Raw genomic sequence first — 16,366 nt, 5'->3', positions numbered from 1 at the left:
GAAGTCAGCATGTCAATACATCCCTGAGGCTGTTGAGTCAGTATCAGGTGATACATTTTAGAAGACTCTTGTATCTGAAAAAGAAAAATGTGGCTGGGTGTGGTGGCTCACACCTGTAATCCCAGCACTTTGGGAGGCCAAGACAAGCGGATCACCTGAACTCAGGAGTTCATGACCAGGCTAATTAACATGGAAAAACCCCGTCTCTACTAAAAATACAAAATTAGTCAGCCATGGTGGTGCATGCTGCCCAGCTACTGGGCAGGCTGAGGCAGGAGAATCGCTGAACCTAGGAGGTGGAGGCTGTGGTGAGCTGAGACTGCACCATTGCACTCCAGCCTGGGCAACAAGAGTGAAACTCCGTCTCAAAAAAAAAAAAAAAAAAAAAGCTAATTTCTGATTATCCTAACCAACCTATTTTACTGGGATTACTTTTTTCATCATTACTGCCTCTACCACGTAGCTTCCCTGCCACTGCTTTCTACTGTTCACCAAAAGTTTGGGGAATGCAGGTCTCTCCTGGCCAGCAAGATGGTGAACACCTGGGCTGTTCCCCACAGTTCTGAGCACTCAGTAGGTACTCCCCGGTGTAATACTGGTGGCTGATGAGAAAGACAGATTCTGAAAAAAAAAAAGCTGATCGCATGAAGAATGGTTCTAAACACACAAGTGTTCAACTTGGCTAAGGTGGTTAATTTTGGAATTGGGCTGAATGTTCCGGGAAGGAAGCGCGTCCCTAAGGATTGAGCCACTAGAGGCCGCTCTGAGCCAGATTCTCACTAAACCATGCTATGAAGTGGAATCACATCAAAGGGAAAAGGAAGGCTGCTGAGTAGCACCGGGAGTCATGGCAACACCATGGTTCCTATTTTTAAACTTAGTGAGTGGGCCCACAAAGTGCGGGTGTATGCACGTGGGGGAAGGGGACTGTAGTCTATTCCCAAAGAATATTCTTTCATGAAGTTTTGAGTTTGTAGGTGGCCAATAAATTGAGACAATGAGATTAGAGAATCAAACTAGAATCAGCTATATTGGAATGGTTCCTTTCTCCTGAACTCCACTCTCCTAGTCTCTATCAGAAAGGATCCTCCATGGCCTTGGGTCAGAGGTACCAGGAAATTCGTGATGGTTTTCACTAACATTCTGAAATTCTTTGTTCCTGAAGCTCATTCTGCTAGCCTTTTAGGCAATTCACTTTGTATTTCAAGAAAAATAAGTCTAAACAGCAAACTAAAAGCATCTGTGGACACTCCACTCCTTGTGAAGACAATCAGATGAATGCTATGTATTGTCTGTATCCCCGGCATCCGGCACAGGGTTCAGTACATACAGAATAGGGGTCCACATTCCTACTGGATGTGTCACTCGGTGAATTAAGAATGAATGTAATTTTGTGAAGTGCAGAAAAGTGGGCCCCACATGTCCCATTTCTTTCATTTCTAATAGCATTTTTTTTTAACTTTTCTCCAATCTCCAGCTGAATACAAGGCTTAAACAAATCCAAACTTATCTGACCTGTCAAAAATGAATAGTGGTACTGGAGGACATTTGTAAATCATGGCAGAGGCCAAGGTCTTGTCTTGTTCTATTGCATGTCCCTGACAGTATTTTCAATGCATCTATAATCTCCCTGAACCTTGGCAGGTTGTAGACCAGAAAGTCTCCACCCGCTTCAGTTCCAAGGATTTTTCAGGTATGCAAAGACTACAAGTTGTTGTTTTTTCCTCTATGGGTTAAAGGATTTGGGAATAGGATAAGAAAAAATAATCCTCCTTCCCATTAGGAAAAGGGAGGTATCAGCAAGATCAGAGCAAGACCAGCAAGTAGAGATGGGCACACTTCAGGACAGAGAGTGAGATGAGCAGGTTCAGTATGGGACGTCTTTACCATGTGTGTCCTGGATGCCACTCCCAGGCTGATTCTGGATTTATCATGGTCTAGTCTTTAGGGCAAGAAATAGCAGAGAATCCAAGAAAGTAAACTCTTTTTTATTTTATTTTATTTTATTTTATTGAGATGGAGTCTCACTCTGTCACCCAGACCAGAGTGCAGTGGTGTGATCTTGGCTCACTGCAACCTCCACCTCCTGGGTTCAAGCAATTCTCTGCCTCAGCCTCCCAAGTAGCTGGGATTACAGGCATCTGCCACCACGCCCAGCTAATTTTTTTTGTATTTTTAGTAGAGACAGGGTTTCACTATCTTGTCCAGTCTGGTCTTGAACTCCTGACCTCATGATCCACCCACCTCGGCCTCCCAAAGTGCTGGCATTACAGGCATGAGCCACTGCGCCCAGCCAGGAAACTCTTTATTACCAAACCATCCCGTCCCACAGGTTAATTATATGTTTATATGCATGTGAGTCATGCCTAATTCACTCAACCTCTTCAGCAAAGGACATAGAAAGATGGACAACATGGGGCAAAGTATGCCTGGAATTCATAAAAATTTGAGTTTGAAACCCAAAGTAAGCAAGACTTAATCTTTCTGGATCTCAGGGGGTTGGGGGTTTTTTGTTGTTGCTTTTATTTTTTTGAGACAGGGTCTTGCTCTTTCACCCAGGCTGGAGTGCAGTGGCATGATCATGGCTCACTGCAGCTTCTATCTTCCTGGGCCCGTGATTCTCACCTAAGCTTCCCAGGTTGCTGGGACTACAGGTGCATGCCACCATGCCTGGTTAATTTAATATTTCTGTATTTTGTAAAGACGGGGTTTTTGCCATGTTACCCAGGCTGGTCTCAAGTGATCTACCTGCCTCAGCCTCCCAAAGTGCTGAAATTACAGGTGTGAGCCACCTCACTCGGGCAATCTCAGTTTCTTTATCTAAAAATTGGAGGTAATCACATCCCTGTACAATACTTTTAAGCTTAAATTATGCTATATAAAGCCCTTGGCACATAGTATTCACCCAATAATCTTTTTTAAAAATAAATTTTCTAAATTGCTGAAGCTTAGTATTTTAAAGTACAGGCTTTTTCTTGATTATAGGAGCATCTTAATGGAAAATTTCAGAAAGGCATTACAGAGTTCTCTGACTTTTTATACCTAAGATAATCAATATAATTTAAGCTCTTATTGATGACTTAACAATGACTATGCTTTTTTGCTATACAGGGATTTTTATGCGGGGTATACGCTTTCTGGGGTGTAGATGACAGTTCTCCCCAAATGGTGTTAGACAACTCTGCTTTTCAAGGTTTTCTGCTGTTTTTTTCTAATATCTTCCACTCTTTTCCATTCTGTTATTTATTAATGCTGTTGGTTTGCCTATCTGATCCCCATCATCATGTCTGTTATACCTAAGCTGTTGTTATCTAGGAAATCACATAAACAAATATCTCAAAGTTGTCTACCAAAGATATGGCCTTGGCCCTCTCTCACTAGTTAACAGAACTTTGTTTTTTGTTGTTTTGTTTTTTTTGTTTTTGAGACAGAGTCTCGCCCTGTTGCTGAGGCTGGAGTACAGTGGCATAATCTTGGCTCACTGAAACCCCCACTTCCCAGGTTCAAGTGATTCTCCTACCTCAGCCTCTCAAGTAGCTAGGATTACAGATGTGCACCACCACACCTGGTTAGTTTTTGTATTTTTAGTAGAGATGGAGTTTCACCATGTTGGCCAGACTGGTCTCAACCCCCTGACCTCTGGTAATCTGCCCGCCTCGGCCTCCCAAAGTGCTGGGATTATAGGCATGAGCCACGGCGTCCGGCTTAGAACTTTGATTTTTAAATGGGCACATTACTGCCCAGGTTAAAAACTAAACTAAGCTATATTTCCCAGTTTTCCTTGTTGCTAGCTGTGGCCATTGACTGATTTCCAACCAGTAGACTATAAGCAAAGTGGGGGACTTCAGGGGAATTTCCTAAACTGGGAAAGGATTTACCTTCCTTCCTTTCTAACTTCAATCTGCTGCTTGAAACTGGAGTTCCAGCAGCCATTTTAGGCATGGGGATGAAGGACATACCCAGTGGGTGAAAGAGTGGAAAGCTAGCAGGCATCTGGGTCCTGATGACATGCAGCTGTCATCCCAGCTCTGGACAGACCACCTAACTATGCTCATGTATCTCATTTAAACTGGGTTACTGGGACTCCACACCATAGATAACCCAACTGCCTGCAAGCTTCTTAGAAGTATGTGTAAAATTAGAGTAAACGTGCTTTGAGCAACACTCTGTATGACAAGAAACAGCAGTCATTTTAGGGCAAGAGTTTTGTGTCAGGGATTTTAGCTCAGAGCCCTTTTCTGCTTTCTTCATGACTGTTGGTTATGTTCTAGATACATCAGGTTGTTGAATATGTGACCTCCTGTCCTTTAGGTAAAAGAGCCAAGTCTCCATGTGAACACATGTGAGCACATGTGACAGAAGTGAGGACAATGACCCTGTGTAGCCTGTGGAGTCCACTATTTTGAGTCATAGTCTCTAATATGCACACACATACACACGTACACCGTGTCCTCTATTGTCAATAATGAGGGAAATTTGACACATTATTAAGATCTGTGTAATAGTGAACTATAATATCATAATGCTCTATTGTGCCGTTTTTGCCTAAACAAAAGTGCCTGAAAGATTTTTTTTCAAGCAGGGGAGGAAGAAAGTCGGTGGGAGTGTCTGAAAATACCTCTGAGAAAACAAAAAGGAAGCAAGTACATGAGGTTTCTCTGTTGATGTCCGCAGCCAATCCTTGCAGTGAATAAAAGAAGCCTTCACATGTTTGTTATAACGATTTAGTGAGACGAGTTACAAGAAAATTATCTGTATGAAAATCCTCACTTTTATCATCATCATTATTAGCCATGATGATGAACGAAATTTTTGATCACTGGGTATTTTGTCTAACACTAAATGTATTTTGACAGCTATCTCCATCTGGACCCCATCTACAATCTCTTTTGGAAAATTGTGAAAAGGACCACTTACAATGAATACCATATTGTCACAGGGTGGTTTCCATGGCTATTCCTGTTTCTTGTCAGGGGAGAACTTAACTTTAGAAAAAGAAGATTCATTTATAGGCTCATCAAAAATGTATAAAACCACTTGACTACTAAGTTTCCCTCCTTTGCCCAAACAATAAATGTACTAGGGATATTTAGTGACCATCCTTACAGCCGTCAAGACTTTAACAATGGAATCAGATTGGAAGGAAATATTTTCTTGATATTCATCAGAGCTAATTCCAGGCAAGCCATTTTTTAAGAATTCCTCCCAACTTCTATCCCATATTCAACCCTTCTCATGTAATCATCTAAATAGTCTCAGCAATAGAAAGAATTAGAAAAATATAACATATAAAAGTGTTTTATCCAGTTTTCTTAATTCTCTATTCACTTGACAAATGCAAATATATGTAAATAGGTGCTGTCTGTATGAGGAATACATGCACACATGAATACGAGTGTGTGCGTGCAAGAATTCTGCAGACGGTCATTTATGAACATAGAAAGGTAAAGGCAAGAAAGGCTTTAAAAGCTTTAAATGAAAGCTGGCTAAAGAAGAGAGGGGCAGCAAAAGATCAATGAACAAAACACCCAATAGAGAAAGAGACAGAAAAGAATAAAGAAAGATAGAGGGTGGGGTGTGGAGCAGTAATGAATGAGGAAAAGAAAAGGCCTGGGCACTGAGGGAAGCTGTAGGCAGCCCCCGGCCGGCTGCTGCTGCTGGAAGCTGGACAAGAGGGAACAGATTTCAGCAGCGGGAAGCCCTAATCTGTCAGCAGCAGTTCCTTCATGTGTGACCAGCCAGCTCAGCTTGGAGACTGGTGCCAGTCTGGGCGAGCTAACTCCACCATGTCCTCCCGGAAGAGGACGCGCCACCAAAAATTTCTGAAAGCCGAGGGAAGGTTCTCTTGCTAGCTCCTGCCACATATCTTCCTTGGCTTCTCCCGTGCCCTGTCTACAGTGCTGTTCAGATCCCTCAGCAGTCATCCTAAATGCCCTGCTTCTTCCAAGTCCTTATCGGCCACAACAGATCCTGGAGAATTTTCTCCAGGACATGACCACCTATGCATCCCTGACAGCACCATTTGAGAGGAAACAAAGAGAAAGACTCAAACCATTATCTATTTAAATTGTGCAAGATCTCATGTAGATGTAAAAGCCACACAACCATCTCTGCTCTGGGGAAGCTCATGTTATTTAAGTTGACCTTGCACAGCTGTGGTCCAGCCCTCACTCAGGCTTCCAGTCCATGTCTGTAACCAGAAATGACAGCACTCCAGCTTTCTGGCAACTCATCCCCATCCTTACCCCCACCCAGGCAGCCTTTATCCTCTGGTGGGAAGAGACAGCAGATGGAGAAACGACTCCCACTCAATTCCTAAATAATACCAGCTTCAATTCCCATTAACTGTGAATTCGAATCCTTGTCTAGGTAAGAACCAAGGGAGCAAGAGCCATGGGGACGTTGGCAGGCCTGGGCAAAGGTTAACAGCAAAGCCCTGGCTGCCTGCCAGCCCTTCTGAGGACATGGCCAAGCAGTGGAGAGGCAGCATGCTCTAGCAAAGAGCACTGCTCCTGCCATCAGGACACCTGGCTTCTGTGCCTACCCAGCTTCCAACAGAGGAGTGGCCACTCTGAGACTGTGTTTTCACATATGTAAATTCCATCCTACCATTTATTCATTAGGAAGACCTGCATTGAAAGGGTTGGATTAGATGAGCACTAAAGACTCTTCCAGCTCTAATGCTCTGATGCTAAGGAAAGCTGAGCTTTCTTTAAAGCTTCCTTAATGTGCTGCACAGTGAGGGGCTGAAATCCAGGACCCCCAAGACAGATCAAGCGTCTGGCATCACACAGCCTGAGCTGGGGATCCCTGGGCCTCGGGTTCCTTAGAAACATATAAAATGAAAATAATGATTCCTGTCTTTTCATTCCTGCTTTTTTATCTGATAAATATTTATCAATTGCCTACTTATCAGGCACTGTGCTGAGAATATAAAGGTTAAAAAAAACACCTTCCTCTCATTGAGCATGAATTCTACTGGGAGGAGGGAGACAACAAAATATTTTAAAATATAATTTATACAGTATATCAGATAAGTGCTATGGCAAAAAATAAAGCAGGAGAAAGGGACAGAGAGTGCTTGGGAGGGTGGGGAATACAAGCTGCCCTTTTAAACAGGGTGATCAGGGAATGTCTCTCGAGGACATTTGCATCAGGATTTTTTGCAGGGATCAAATTAGGTAACTGCACAGCGCTGGGGATGCAGTAAGTACTCAAAAAGGCAACTAATGTTGGAGTTCATAACTTTCGCAGCCTGGCTGACAACTGGGGCTGATTTAAATATATACCTATGACCCGCTTTTTAACCCATGCCATTGTCACCAACCCACGTCCTTTCTGAGGCAGAATCTGTTTTCAGAATGAGGCCTGTCTGCTTTCTCCACTGAGAGCCATTGCCCTTCTCTGGTTTGCTTCTGTCTTTAAGACCATCCTATTTCTTCCCATAGACCATATTCCATCTGTATCTTCTTCCCCTGCACAGATGTGCATTCTCCACCCCACTCACTGTCCTTGGTTAAACGTAATTCTTTCCCCACTCACTCACCCTCTTTATCCCCTGCTCTCTCCTCCAAATCATAATAATTTTTTAAAGGAGTGATATAGTTTGGATGTTTGTCCCCCCCAAATCCCATGTTGAAATGTGACCTCAATGCTGGAGATTGAGCCAGTGGGAGGTGTTTGTGTCACAGATGTGGATCCCTCATGAATGGCTTGATGCCCTGCCCATGGTCATGAGTGAGTTCTCACTCTATTAATTCATGTGAGAGCTGGTTGTTTGAAGAGCCTGGCACTTCCTCCCCTCACTCTCTTGCTTTCTCTCTCACCATGTGACATGCCTGCCCCCCTCCACCTTCCACCATGAGTGGAAGTTTCCTGAGGCCGTGACCAGAAGCAGATGCTGGCACCATGCCTCTTGTACAGCCTGCAAAACTGTGAGCCAAATAAACTTCTTTATAAATTACCCAGCCTTTAGTATTCCTTTAGAGCAATGCAAAATGGACTACAGGAATCCATTTTGGACTTTATCGAAATGCAAAAAGGAGGAAGGCGAAGAGAAAAATAAAAGGGGGGAGAAAGAGGAAGAGGAAGAACAACAAAAAAGAGACAAAGAAAAAAAAACACCACCTATATTATGGGTGAGTTTTAAATCTTAAAAGTCAGCCACGGAATTAAATAGTGATTAAGGAAAGAATACTGTAGGGGGTCTCAGTGTTAAAAATACTTGAAAATGCCTTTCACAAGTTTGAGTTCAGGGAGAAGAAGCAAAAATCACTACTGAAATGACCGTCTATATGTCTGATATGAGGAATGTGAAAGACTAGAGGAAAACAGAAGCGTTTGAATCGTCCTCCCATTCAATGATTATTCCGTACACAGCTAACACATGCGTGTTATGCCTGAACTACAATAAGCATTGAATGTATCTTTTAGGATAGTTATTAGGTTCTTCAATTATTTTTCCCAACTTATATATCCTTTTACACTACTGAGCAGATAAAGTCATTCCCTCCCTCTATATACAGGTGTGTGTCATTTTACTAAATATTTTGCATTAAAATGTGCATTTTTGTGCATATACATAAAAATGTAGCTTTCCTTAGACTCTGGTGCACTTCTTTAATAAGATGAAAGGCCACTGTGCCAGCTATACTGCTTATTACTATGCATTCATGTAATCTTTTGGTTGTTTCACTGTAAATTAGATTAAGTGAAGTGAACCTATAACATGTGTTTGCCTTACCATAAATCTGCCTGTGCTGGCACTCATCGAACATTAATAACAAATAAAAGATGGGTAATGACCAAGCAGCTCTTGCCCATAATGCCTAAAAACTAATTGACTCAATTCCTCATTTAATTTTTTAACCTTTCAGCACTTTCCAGGCCAAGAGTCAAATGAGGATCCCATGGGAACAATCTGGCTCATACATTGGTTCCAAAGATGGGGAATTTGCCTTAAGGTTGTAGGAAGATTGAGCTTATCACAGCTCTTTCATTAAGAATCTAACAAAGTACTTTTTTTCACATCAGTTATTCAAAGTCACTCTTCCCCATCCCTCAAAGGCTGGGCCAGGACGACCCAGCCTTTTGAAATGGCAACTTTCACTGGGAAGGAAGAATTTAGGGAAGGAGGAAACAAATGTTGAGTAGAAAAACTAAAGACACTGGGGAAAAGTAATTAGGCAAGATTCATAAGAGATTTGCTATATTAAGACCCATCTATCTCAAATAGCATCCGTTCTTTCTACAAGTTCCAAAAGTAGCTCTGTATGAAGAGAAGCAGCGGGCTCTCAGGACAGAAAGAGAGCACAGAGGTACGTGGCAGGTGTACCATCACGTGAGTGACAGAAACAGACCATCGGAGATTACAGAGTACATGGAGAAGGAAAATAAGCACTAACTGCTCCCTGGAGAAATGATAAATGAAAAATGTAGACGGGTGCCTCCTAATAACACAATTTCTTCCCAGCTCAGGGGGAATGAAGATGGGTTTGGAAAACTTACCTAATCATTTTCTAAACATTTTCAGATCATCTGGTACCAAAAGGTTTTTAGACTTTTCTCAAGAATCAAGAAAATTCTTCCCTTAGAGAATATATAGCATAAGAAATTCTCCAGCTCTTTCAATCAAATAAGGTATCAGTTGGAAAAAAAACTCTCTTAGCATGTCTTGGGCTACAGTATAGGGCATCATACTATATTTATTAACAAGGCACAAATGAATGCTATGAAGTTCCAACAGAAAATTAACTTTTATAAGTATTCAAAGTAGGGTTGCCAGATTTAGCAAATAAACTCCAAGAGCCCCATGAAATCTGAATTTCAGATAAATAACAAATATTCATTTGGTATAAATATGTCCCATGCAATATTTAGGATTGACTTGTGCTAACAAAATTATTCATCGTTTATCTGACATTCAAATTTAACTTGGCTTAAGTATTTTTCTTGCAACCCTGGCAAAATGCCTCCTCCAGGCAACCCAGAAGCTATCTGGAGATAATCACTAAGTCTATAACAGGCGAAGCTTCAAGGAGTTAAGAAGTTTATCAGTGAGGAATTTGGATTAACACCTGATAAGTAATGTTCATTTGATAGTGAATTGAAATAGTGCATTTAAGGATCCTCCCTGAGAAGGATTTCATGCCATAAAAATATATTCTTCCTTTGGTAACTAACAAGTGAATCACTTCAAATACATGTCTCTCTTTGGGATTCAGGTATATCATATAACCTCTTCTCTCCATCCCCTAAGTGTAGACTTAGGAACTTTACCCACATAGAAAGAAAGCTGCAATCTGGACAGGTGTGAATGAGAGCTGTACCTCCCCCTACAATGCTTCTAGCGGGGAAAGGGGCCTATGAATGCTACTGCCTTCTCAGAAGGTGAGAGGAGAAGCCACTTTCCTAACTCTACATCCCTAGTGTCATCCTGGGGCTGGGCCACTCCCAGAAATCTCCCAGAGAGCCTTCCTCCCTACTGCAATTGCTGAGAGGAGAACAGCAGGCCGAAGGAAAAGTCATCCTTATAAAACAACCAGCCATTTGCAGCAATTTCATTTGCAAAGATTTCCTGCTGTGGCTAAATGGTGTGGCTGCTTGGTTTGTTATTTAAAAGAGTGACCCTAGTGAGACCAGAGCTCTGAAGGGGGTGGAGAGTCTGATTTCAGAGCAGGGTAAGTAGGAGGAGCTTGAACTGAATGTGCCTAATTGATTCCACTGCTGCTTTTGAGCGTGCTGTGCCTGGTGATAAAACTGCAGACTTGGGGCTAACTCCATAAACCCTGTTAGTCAACCCCAATCCTTTCTGGATCCTGATAGGAAACTATACTAAAATATTCTCAAGACAGGCAGGGATTACAGTAAAGAACCAGAAGAAGATGTATTTGGATGGAGAGGAAGGAAAAGACAGACAATGGAGATAAGGGAAGAATGCAGGTGTACGGACAAGGGAGACATCCAAGAGATGTCCAGCGGGCAGGCAGATGCAGAACCCAAGTAAAGGCAGGGAACTGGAGCAGTTTGCAGAGGAAATGCTTTAGTGGAGAAGCAGGTAGGTAAATCTGAAGACACTTCTTAAGCAGTACATTTGGGAAATCAAGTGAAGCTGGACTCCCTCTCTCTCTCTCAATCTCTCTGCTCTACACTGGTGCCTGAGGAATCGATGAATAATAACCCTTATTCCCTGTAGGACTGCTATACTGGAAAAGATGGATGTGGGCCTCTAGGACTGAGTAGGGCCACCTTCCTGGGTGGCCACACGGGAGCATCTCAGGCCTCAGAGAGATGGCAACGAAGGTTAAAACCAATTGCGATTTCAGAGATATGTGGTTAGAAACCAGGCTTCAGAGATGACATTTACATTGTGATGTAACATAAGCCAAGCAGGAAATAATAATGTCTGCAGATCACTGTTTACCCAGCAGAAGTTTTAAGTTAAAAGTAGGCATTCCTAAGCCATATTTATGAGCCTTAAGGTAACATTCACTTGATTTCTTCGTGTTGTTGGGCAGATGTTTTAGTCTCAGTAGTTCTTCATCGTTAGCTTTGGTTTTAATTAGCAAACATTTGGGAAAATAATCTGAATCAGATTTGAATTTAACAGTAAAAGCAGTGGGAGAAAAACCAAAGCTACAGAACTGAATCAACAGTACATTTTTCAAGAGAATCTTTATTGTCTTGCAAGAACAGAGCAGAACGGGAAGGCTCCTGCAGAGCAGGTGCGCACTGAGTCTTGGAGGGCGTCATTCACTTCCCCGTGCCATGCATTGTGCAGGAAATGGGGTCAGAGAAATGAGTGCTATGGGAAGATCACTACTGTCACAGAGCTCACGGGGAAGGGAGATAATACAGCATGCAATTGCCACAGTTTGAAGAGTGGCTTTATCGGAAAAGTACAAGAGGTAGTGAAGGCATATAATGCAGTAATCTTATTCTGAGGCTCAGGAAAGACTTCCCAGCAGAAGTAATGCCAAGACTGAAGCCTGAGGAAGTTGGCAAATGAGAGCATGAGACAGGTAAGGGAACATCAGCACCTGTGTTTGGTGGGAAGGGGCATGCTGGAGAGTAAGTTTAAGACAGAGAGAGGAAAGAGCTGGAAGCAAGAGAGAGCACGGTGTTTTCGAAGAACTAAACTAAGTTCAGCATTGCAGGAAGGTAGCGTGCAAGACAGAGAAGAGCATGAGAGAATTTTGGAAAGATAGGCAGGGCCCATAAGGCTGAAGTCTTTATAAACCATATTAAGGAGAACGGACCTAATTATAGGAGCAATGAAAAGCCCCTGAAAGGTACTAAGCAAGAGAATGATGAAATCACATTTTTAATTTTGATCACCCTGGCTGCAATGTAAATTGAAAAGTAGTAGAACTTGGAGGAGGAAGATCATGTAAGAAGCCCTGCAGTAATGCACGTGAGAAAAAATGGACTGGGATGTTGTAGGAGAGATGAAAACAAGAACGGCATTCCAGAGGTACGGGGAGACTAAAATCTAGGGCAAACAGTATGATTGACTATGAGGTGTCAGGGATATGGAACCAAGGGCATCTAGGAAATTTTTATTTTAGGTAACTTTGTAATAGAATACATCATTGACAGGCAGTGCAGATTTGGCTAGGAGAGGGTAGGAGACTAGTGAGAGAAGAGGCAGAAGTTCAGCTTTGGATGCTGTGAGTTCGAAGTGCCCATGGAATCCAAAGAAACATATCTGGCCACAGCTAAGAATACAAATTTAGAGCTCAAGGGAGAGGTTGCAACCAAAGATGTCACTTTGGAAAATATACAGACATTGATTGTATCCTTGGGAATGGATGAGAAAGGAAGAGGGTCTAGGACAGAACCCCAAGAAGTGCCCATATTTAAGGGATGCATAAAACAGGAGTGTGCTAAGGAGCCCCAGATGGAACTGGAATAGAAGGAAACCAGACAACCAAGACAATCTGTACCAAGCAAGGGGCAATACCTAGGGATGGTGGAAAGAGGAACCTCTAGAGAGTTGATGGTGGAAGAATATCAAGATCGGATCACAGATATAACTACTGTGAACCTGGTTTGAGTTTCAACTCTGAATTGAAGCTGTACTCTACAGACTGCAGTCCAGCTCCCTGGTAGAAGTTACCCACTCAACCTCCACTATATGTTTTTTAACATCCCAAGTACACCTTTTAATATTTTATTTATTAAGCTAGATAGTGAGTACCTGAGTATGCATTGTTTTTCTGAATACCTTTCTGTACATCTTAATACAATTAAAAATAATTTCAAATGGATGTCCAAAACATTGTTGAATGAAAGAAATCAAGCTATTGAACAGCAAGTGTACTTATATTTCCATATATGTAACATTGTACATTTATATCCATATAAATGTACATGCACAGAGAGATATCTAGAAAGATGTTCACAAAGTATTTCTACAATGATTATCTCCAATTAGTTGGATTTAAGATCACTTTTATTTTTAAAACACACTTCTTTATGTTCTATTTAGTTTGAATTTTTATAATGTACTTACATAGAAGTTTTATACAAATAACAAAACCATGAAAGTATAGTATAGAATCTCCTACCTCACATAGTCATTTAATACCCCACAGAGGATGCACTGCAGTCATGGCTGCGTTATGCAAGGTGAGGGCTTGCTAAACAAACCAGACTAAGTAACTATAAAAGCCACCTCTATAGCAGCATCCTCACCCTTAAAGGCAGAGGCTGGAGAAGCAAGAGACAAAAACCAAGCCTGTTTCTTTAAGGGAAGAATATCCTTCATATGACTACAGATCATCATAACCTGTTCTTCAATCTTACTACAATACGGCAACATTCCAAAGGTAAGTGGACTGGTCCTCCCTTATTTCTAAGTCTCCTGCATCTTTCTTTGTGATCAAGTAGTATTTACAGATCAGAGAGGCCTAGGTTCAACTCCAAAGTGACCACTCACTTGCAACATGACTTTGTATAATTTATGCCTCCAAGCCCATTCTTTCGCATTGTAAAATAGAAACGATTGTTAAAACCTGACTTATAGAGTTGAGGATCAAATGAAACCAAATGTGCAAAACCCTTAGAGTAACATCTAACACATAATAAGTGCTCAATAAGTGAAAGTTGTTTTGGCAAGGTTGGATCCAAAACACTCCCCCAATCATGACCAATTGCCATGCCCAAGGCCAGGCTTCAAACTGCTACCATCTTGAATTGTTCTTCCTGCAGTTTCTGAACTTCCAACCCCAGTCTTTGAAGCTCCCCTCTCATCTCCACCATCAATGGGCCCTCTGTTCCACACTCACCTATTTAGCATATTGGACTGGTAGATTCTCTTCTCATGGGTGTTGTAACAACTGCTTTTGGGCTCAGGGATGAAGCTGTGCTCGGACAGCATGTCAGAAGCAGCAGTGGTGATTATGGCAATTCCATCTCTCACTCTGGCGGGGAGGCCATAGTCCCATTCATCATATGATACAGAGATGAGCCCAGTGGGGAACTCCGCAGGCACTGTGTCTGTATCCCCTGCCACCAGACTGGGCACGATCCACGTGTAGCCATAGCCAGTCAGCCCTACTGAGTTGGCCACTTCAAAGATATAGGTGGCTTCTTCCTTGGTACAGTAAAGAAGAATGATGGGGCTTTGAAGTTTCTTGAGCTGATTCTGGATCTTAGAATCTCCATCGTCCAGGGACATGTCCAGTAGGAGGACTTCCTCTAGCTCCCAGCCCACAAAGCTATTCTCAATGGTGCTGCGGATCTTGTTTACAAAGTCCTGGTAGCCAGGGAAATAGGTGGTGACAATAGAAAAGATGTACCAGTCATATTCTTCCATGATGTTGAGCATTACGGAAGCTTGCTGTTCAATTGATGGGCCGAACTGGAAGAACATGGAGGATTCATCCTAGAAAAAGAACACGACAAAAAAAGGGAGAGAAAAAAATCAAACCAAAGATAGTAATGGAGAGTAAAGGTAATGGAGATTTTAAACCAAGTGAGTACAAAGATTTGTGTTCATTACTTATTTTTTATATAATGCCTTTACAAGTTTGTATTTACAATAAATATTTTTAAATATTTAAATTGCAGAATTTTGTAATACCTTCCTTCCTAAAATTGTCTCCTAGACTTTACAGAAAATCAACCTATGTCTATACTTGCCTTGTCTGAAATCCTTGGGGTTACTGCCAGAGCCTAGGGAAGCTCCCCAAAATCAAAGAGGTTAATATTTCTATAGCAAAACATATGAAGAGTCACATAGTGTAGAATAAAGGCTCTAAACAGCCTCACGTCAGTTCAGGTCAGGTTTTGTTGTCAAATGAGCTATACAAACACAAATGCACATGCCCACACAGACATACACACACACACACATACTTTCCATTTTTCAAGGCTTTTGGATTTCTTGCTTGTGAATGTGTATCACTCAGTCACAGAGTGCATAATCCAAAAATGTCATTGGTCTACACATAAACCTATCTATGGAGGTGAGATAAGCTCAGTGGTCCAGAAGGTGAATGGTACTCAGGTACAGATATCAGGGAGAAATATACGTAGAATGAAATTGGATCACTATATGTTCTATAAACATACAAATGTTAAATTAATATCACATTTAATTTGCTCTCTAACTTCTACTCTGATAATAATATATGCAGAACAGAATAAGGCTCAAACAGTATGTCTAAGCTGCAAGTTAAAATTATTGCCATTTGAACTCATATCTGATTAAGCTTTACTTCAGACATATAGAAGATATGCTCTTTCTCTGACCTACAGGACACCACAGGTCTTGGTTTGACCTGAGCATTGACACACCCTCCTCTGTCAATTTTGAGCGTCTTCTGATTTCTCCTTCCTTTCCAGGGAGAAGCCATTTTAAATGTCTTCCATTTTAAGCTGTGTTTCACCTGCTGCTCTGAGATGTTAAGTCCTGCATTTTCTCTCTTTTAGCTAGATGAGTCCGAAAACACAAAATGAACACCCTCTCAGTCTTGTCCTCCTATTTCCCCTGATTTCCTCCTGGGTAATCGTGTGTCTTTTCTTGCTCTGTGCCCCCTATCTTCTATCCCATGGCTCATCTCCATTTTATAGCAATCCAGGCTAACAAAACTGTGTCTTTTCTAAGGGGCAGTTCCTTCTTATCCCCCAATGAGAGCTTCAAAGTACAGTTACAAGAGACCTGGGCTTTTAAACAAAATTATATAGTGGTTTCTTAGTTCAGGAACACATTGTTGTGCAACTGAGAAATTGCTGAGCATTTCTTCAGCACCCCTTAGTGAAAAAAATACAGACTGGGAAATATCCAGCTGGTATCCAAAAATCCTGATTTGGCAATGGGAGCTGCCAGCCCCTGGCTCTGCCTGGGCTGTTTGTTCTCGCA

The 16,366-nt window shown here is 41.8% G+C and overlaps 1 protein-coding gene across 3 annotated transcripts in view; it reads right to left on the bottom strand.

Moving 5' to 3' along the window:
* GRIN2B (glutamate ionotropic receptor NMDA type subunit 2B) overlaps window positions 1–16,366 on the bottom strand; it is a 429,125-nt gene that overhangs the window by 186,102 nt on the left and 226,657 nt on the right. For all 3 annotated transcript variants that reach the window (XM_030804327.1, XM_003265527.4, XM_030804328.1), the window contains one exon: window positions 14,289–14,887. In XM_030804327.1, coding sequence (XP_030660187.1) covers window positions 14,289–14,887 — 599 coding nt within the window. The remainder of the gene's footprint in view (window positions 1–14,288; window positions 14,888–16,366) is intronic.

This window comes from Nomascus leucogenys, chromosome 23 (assembly GCF_006542625.1).
Source record: "Nomascus leucogenys isolate Asia chromosome 23, Asia_NLE_v1, whole genome shotgun sequence".
NCBI lineage: Eukaryota > Metazoa > Chordata > Mammalia > Primates > Hylobatidae > Nomascus > Nomascus leucogenys.
Note: the sequence above shows the minus strand (reverse complement) of the source record. Positions and strands in the feature narration are given on the sequence as shown.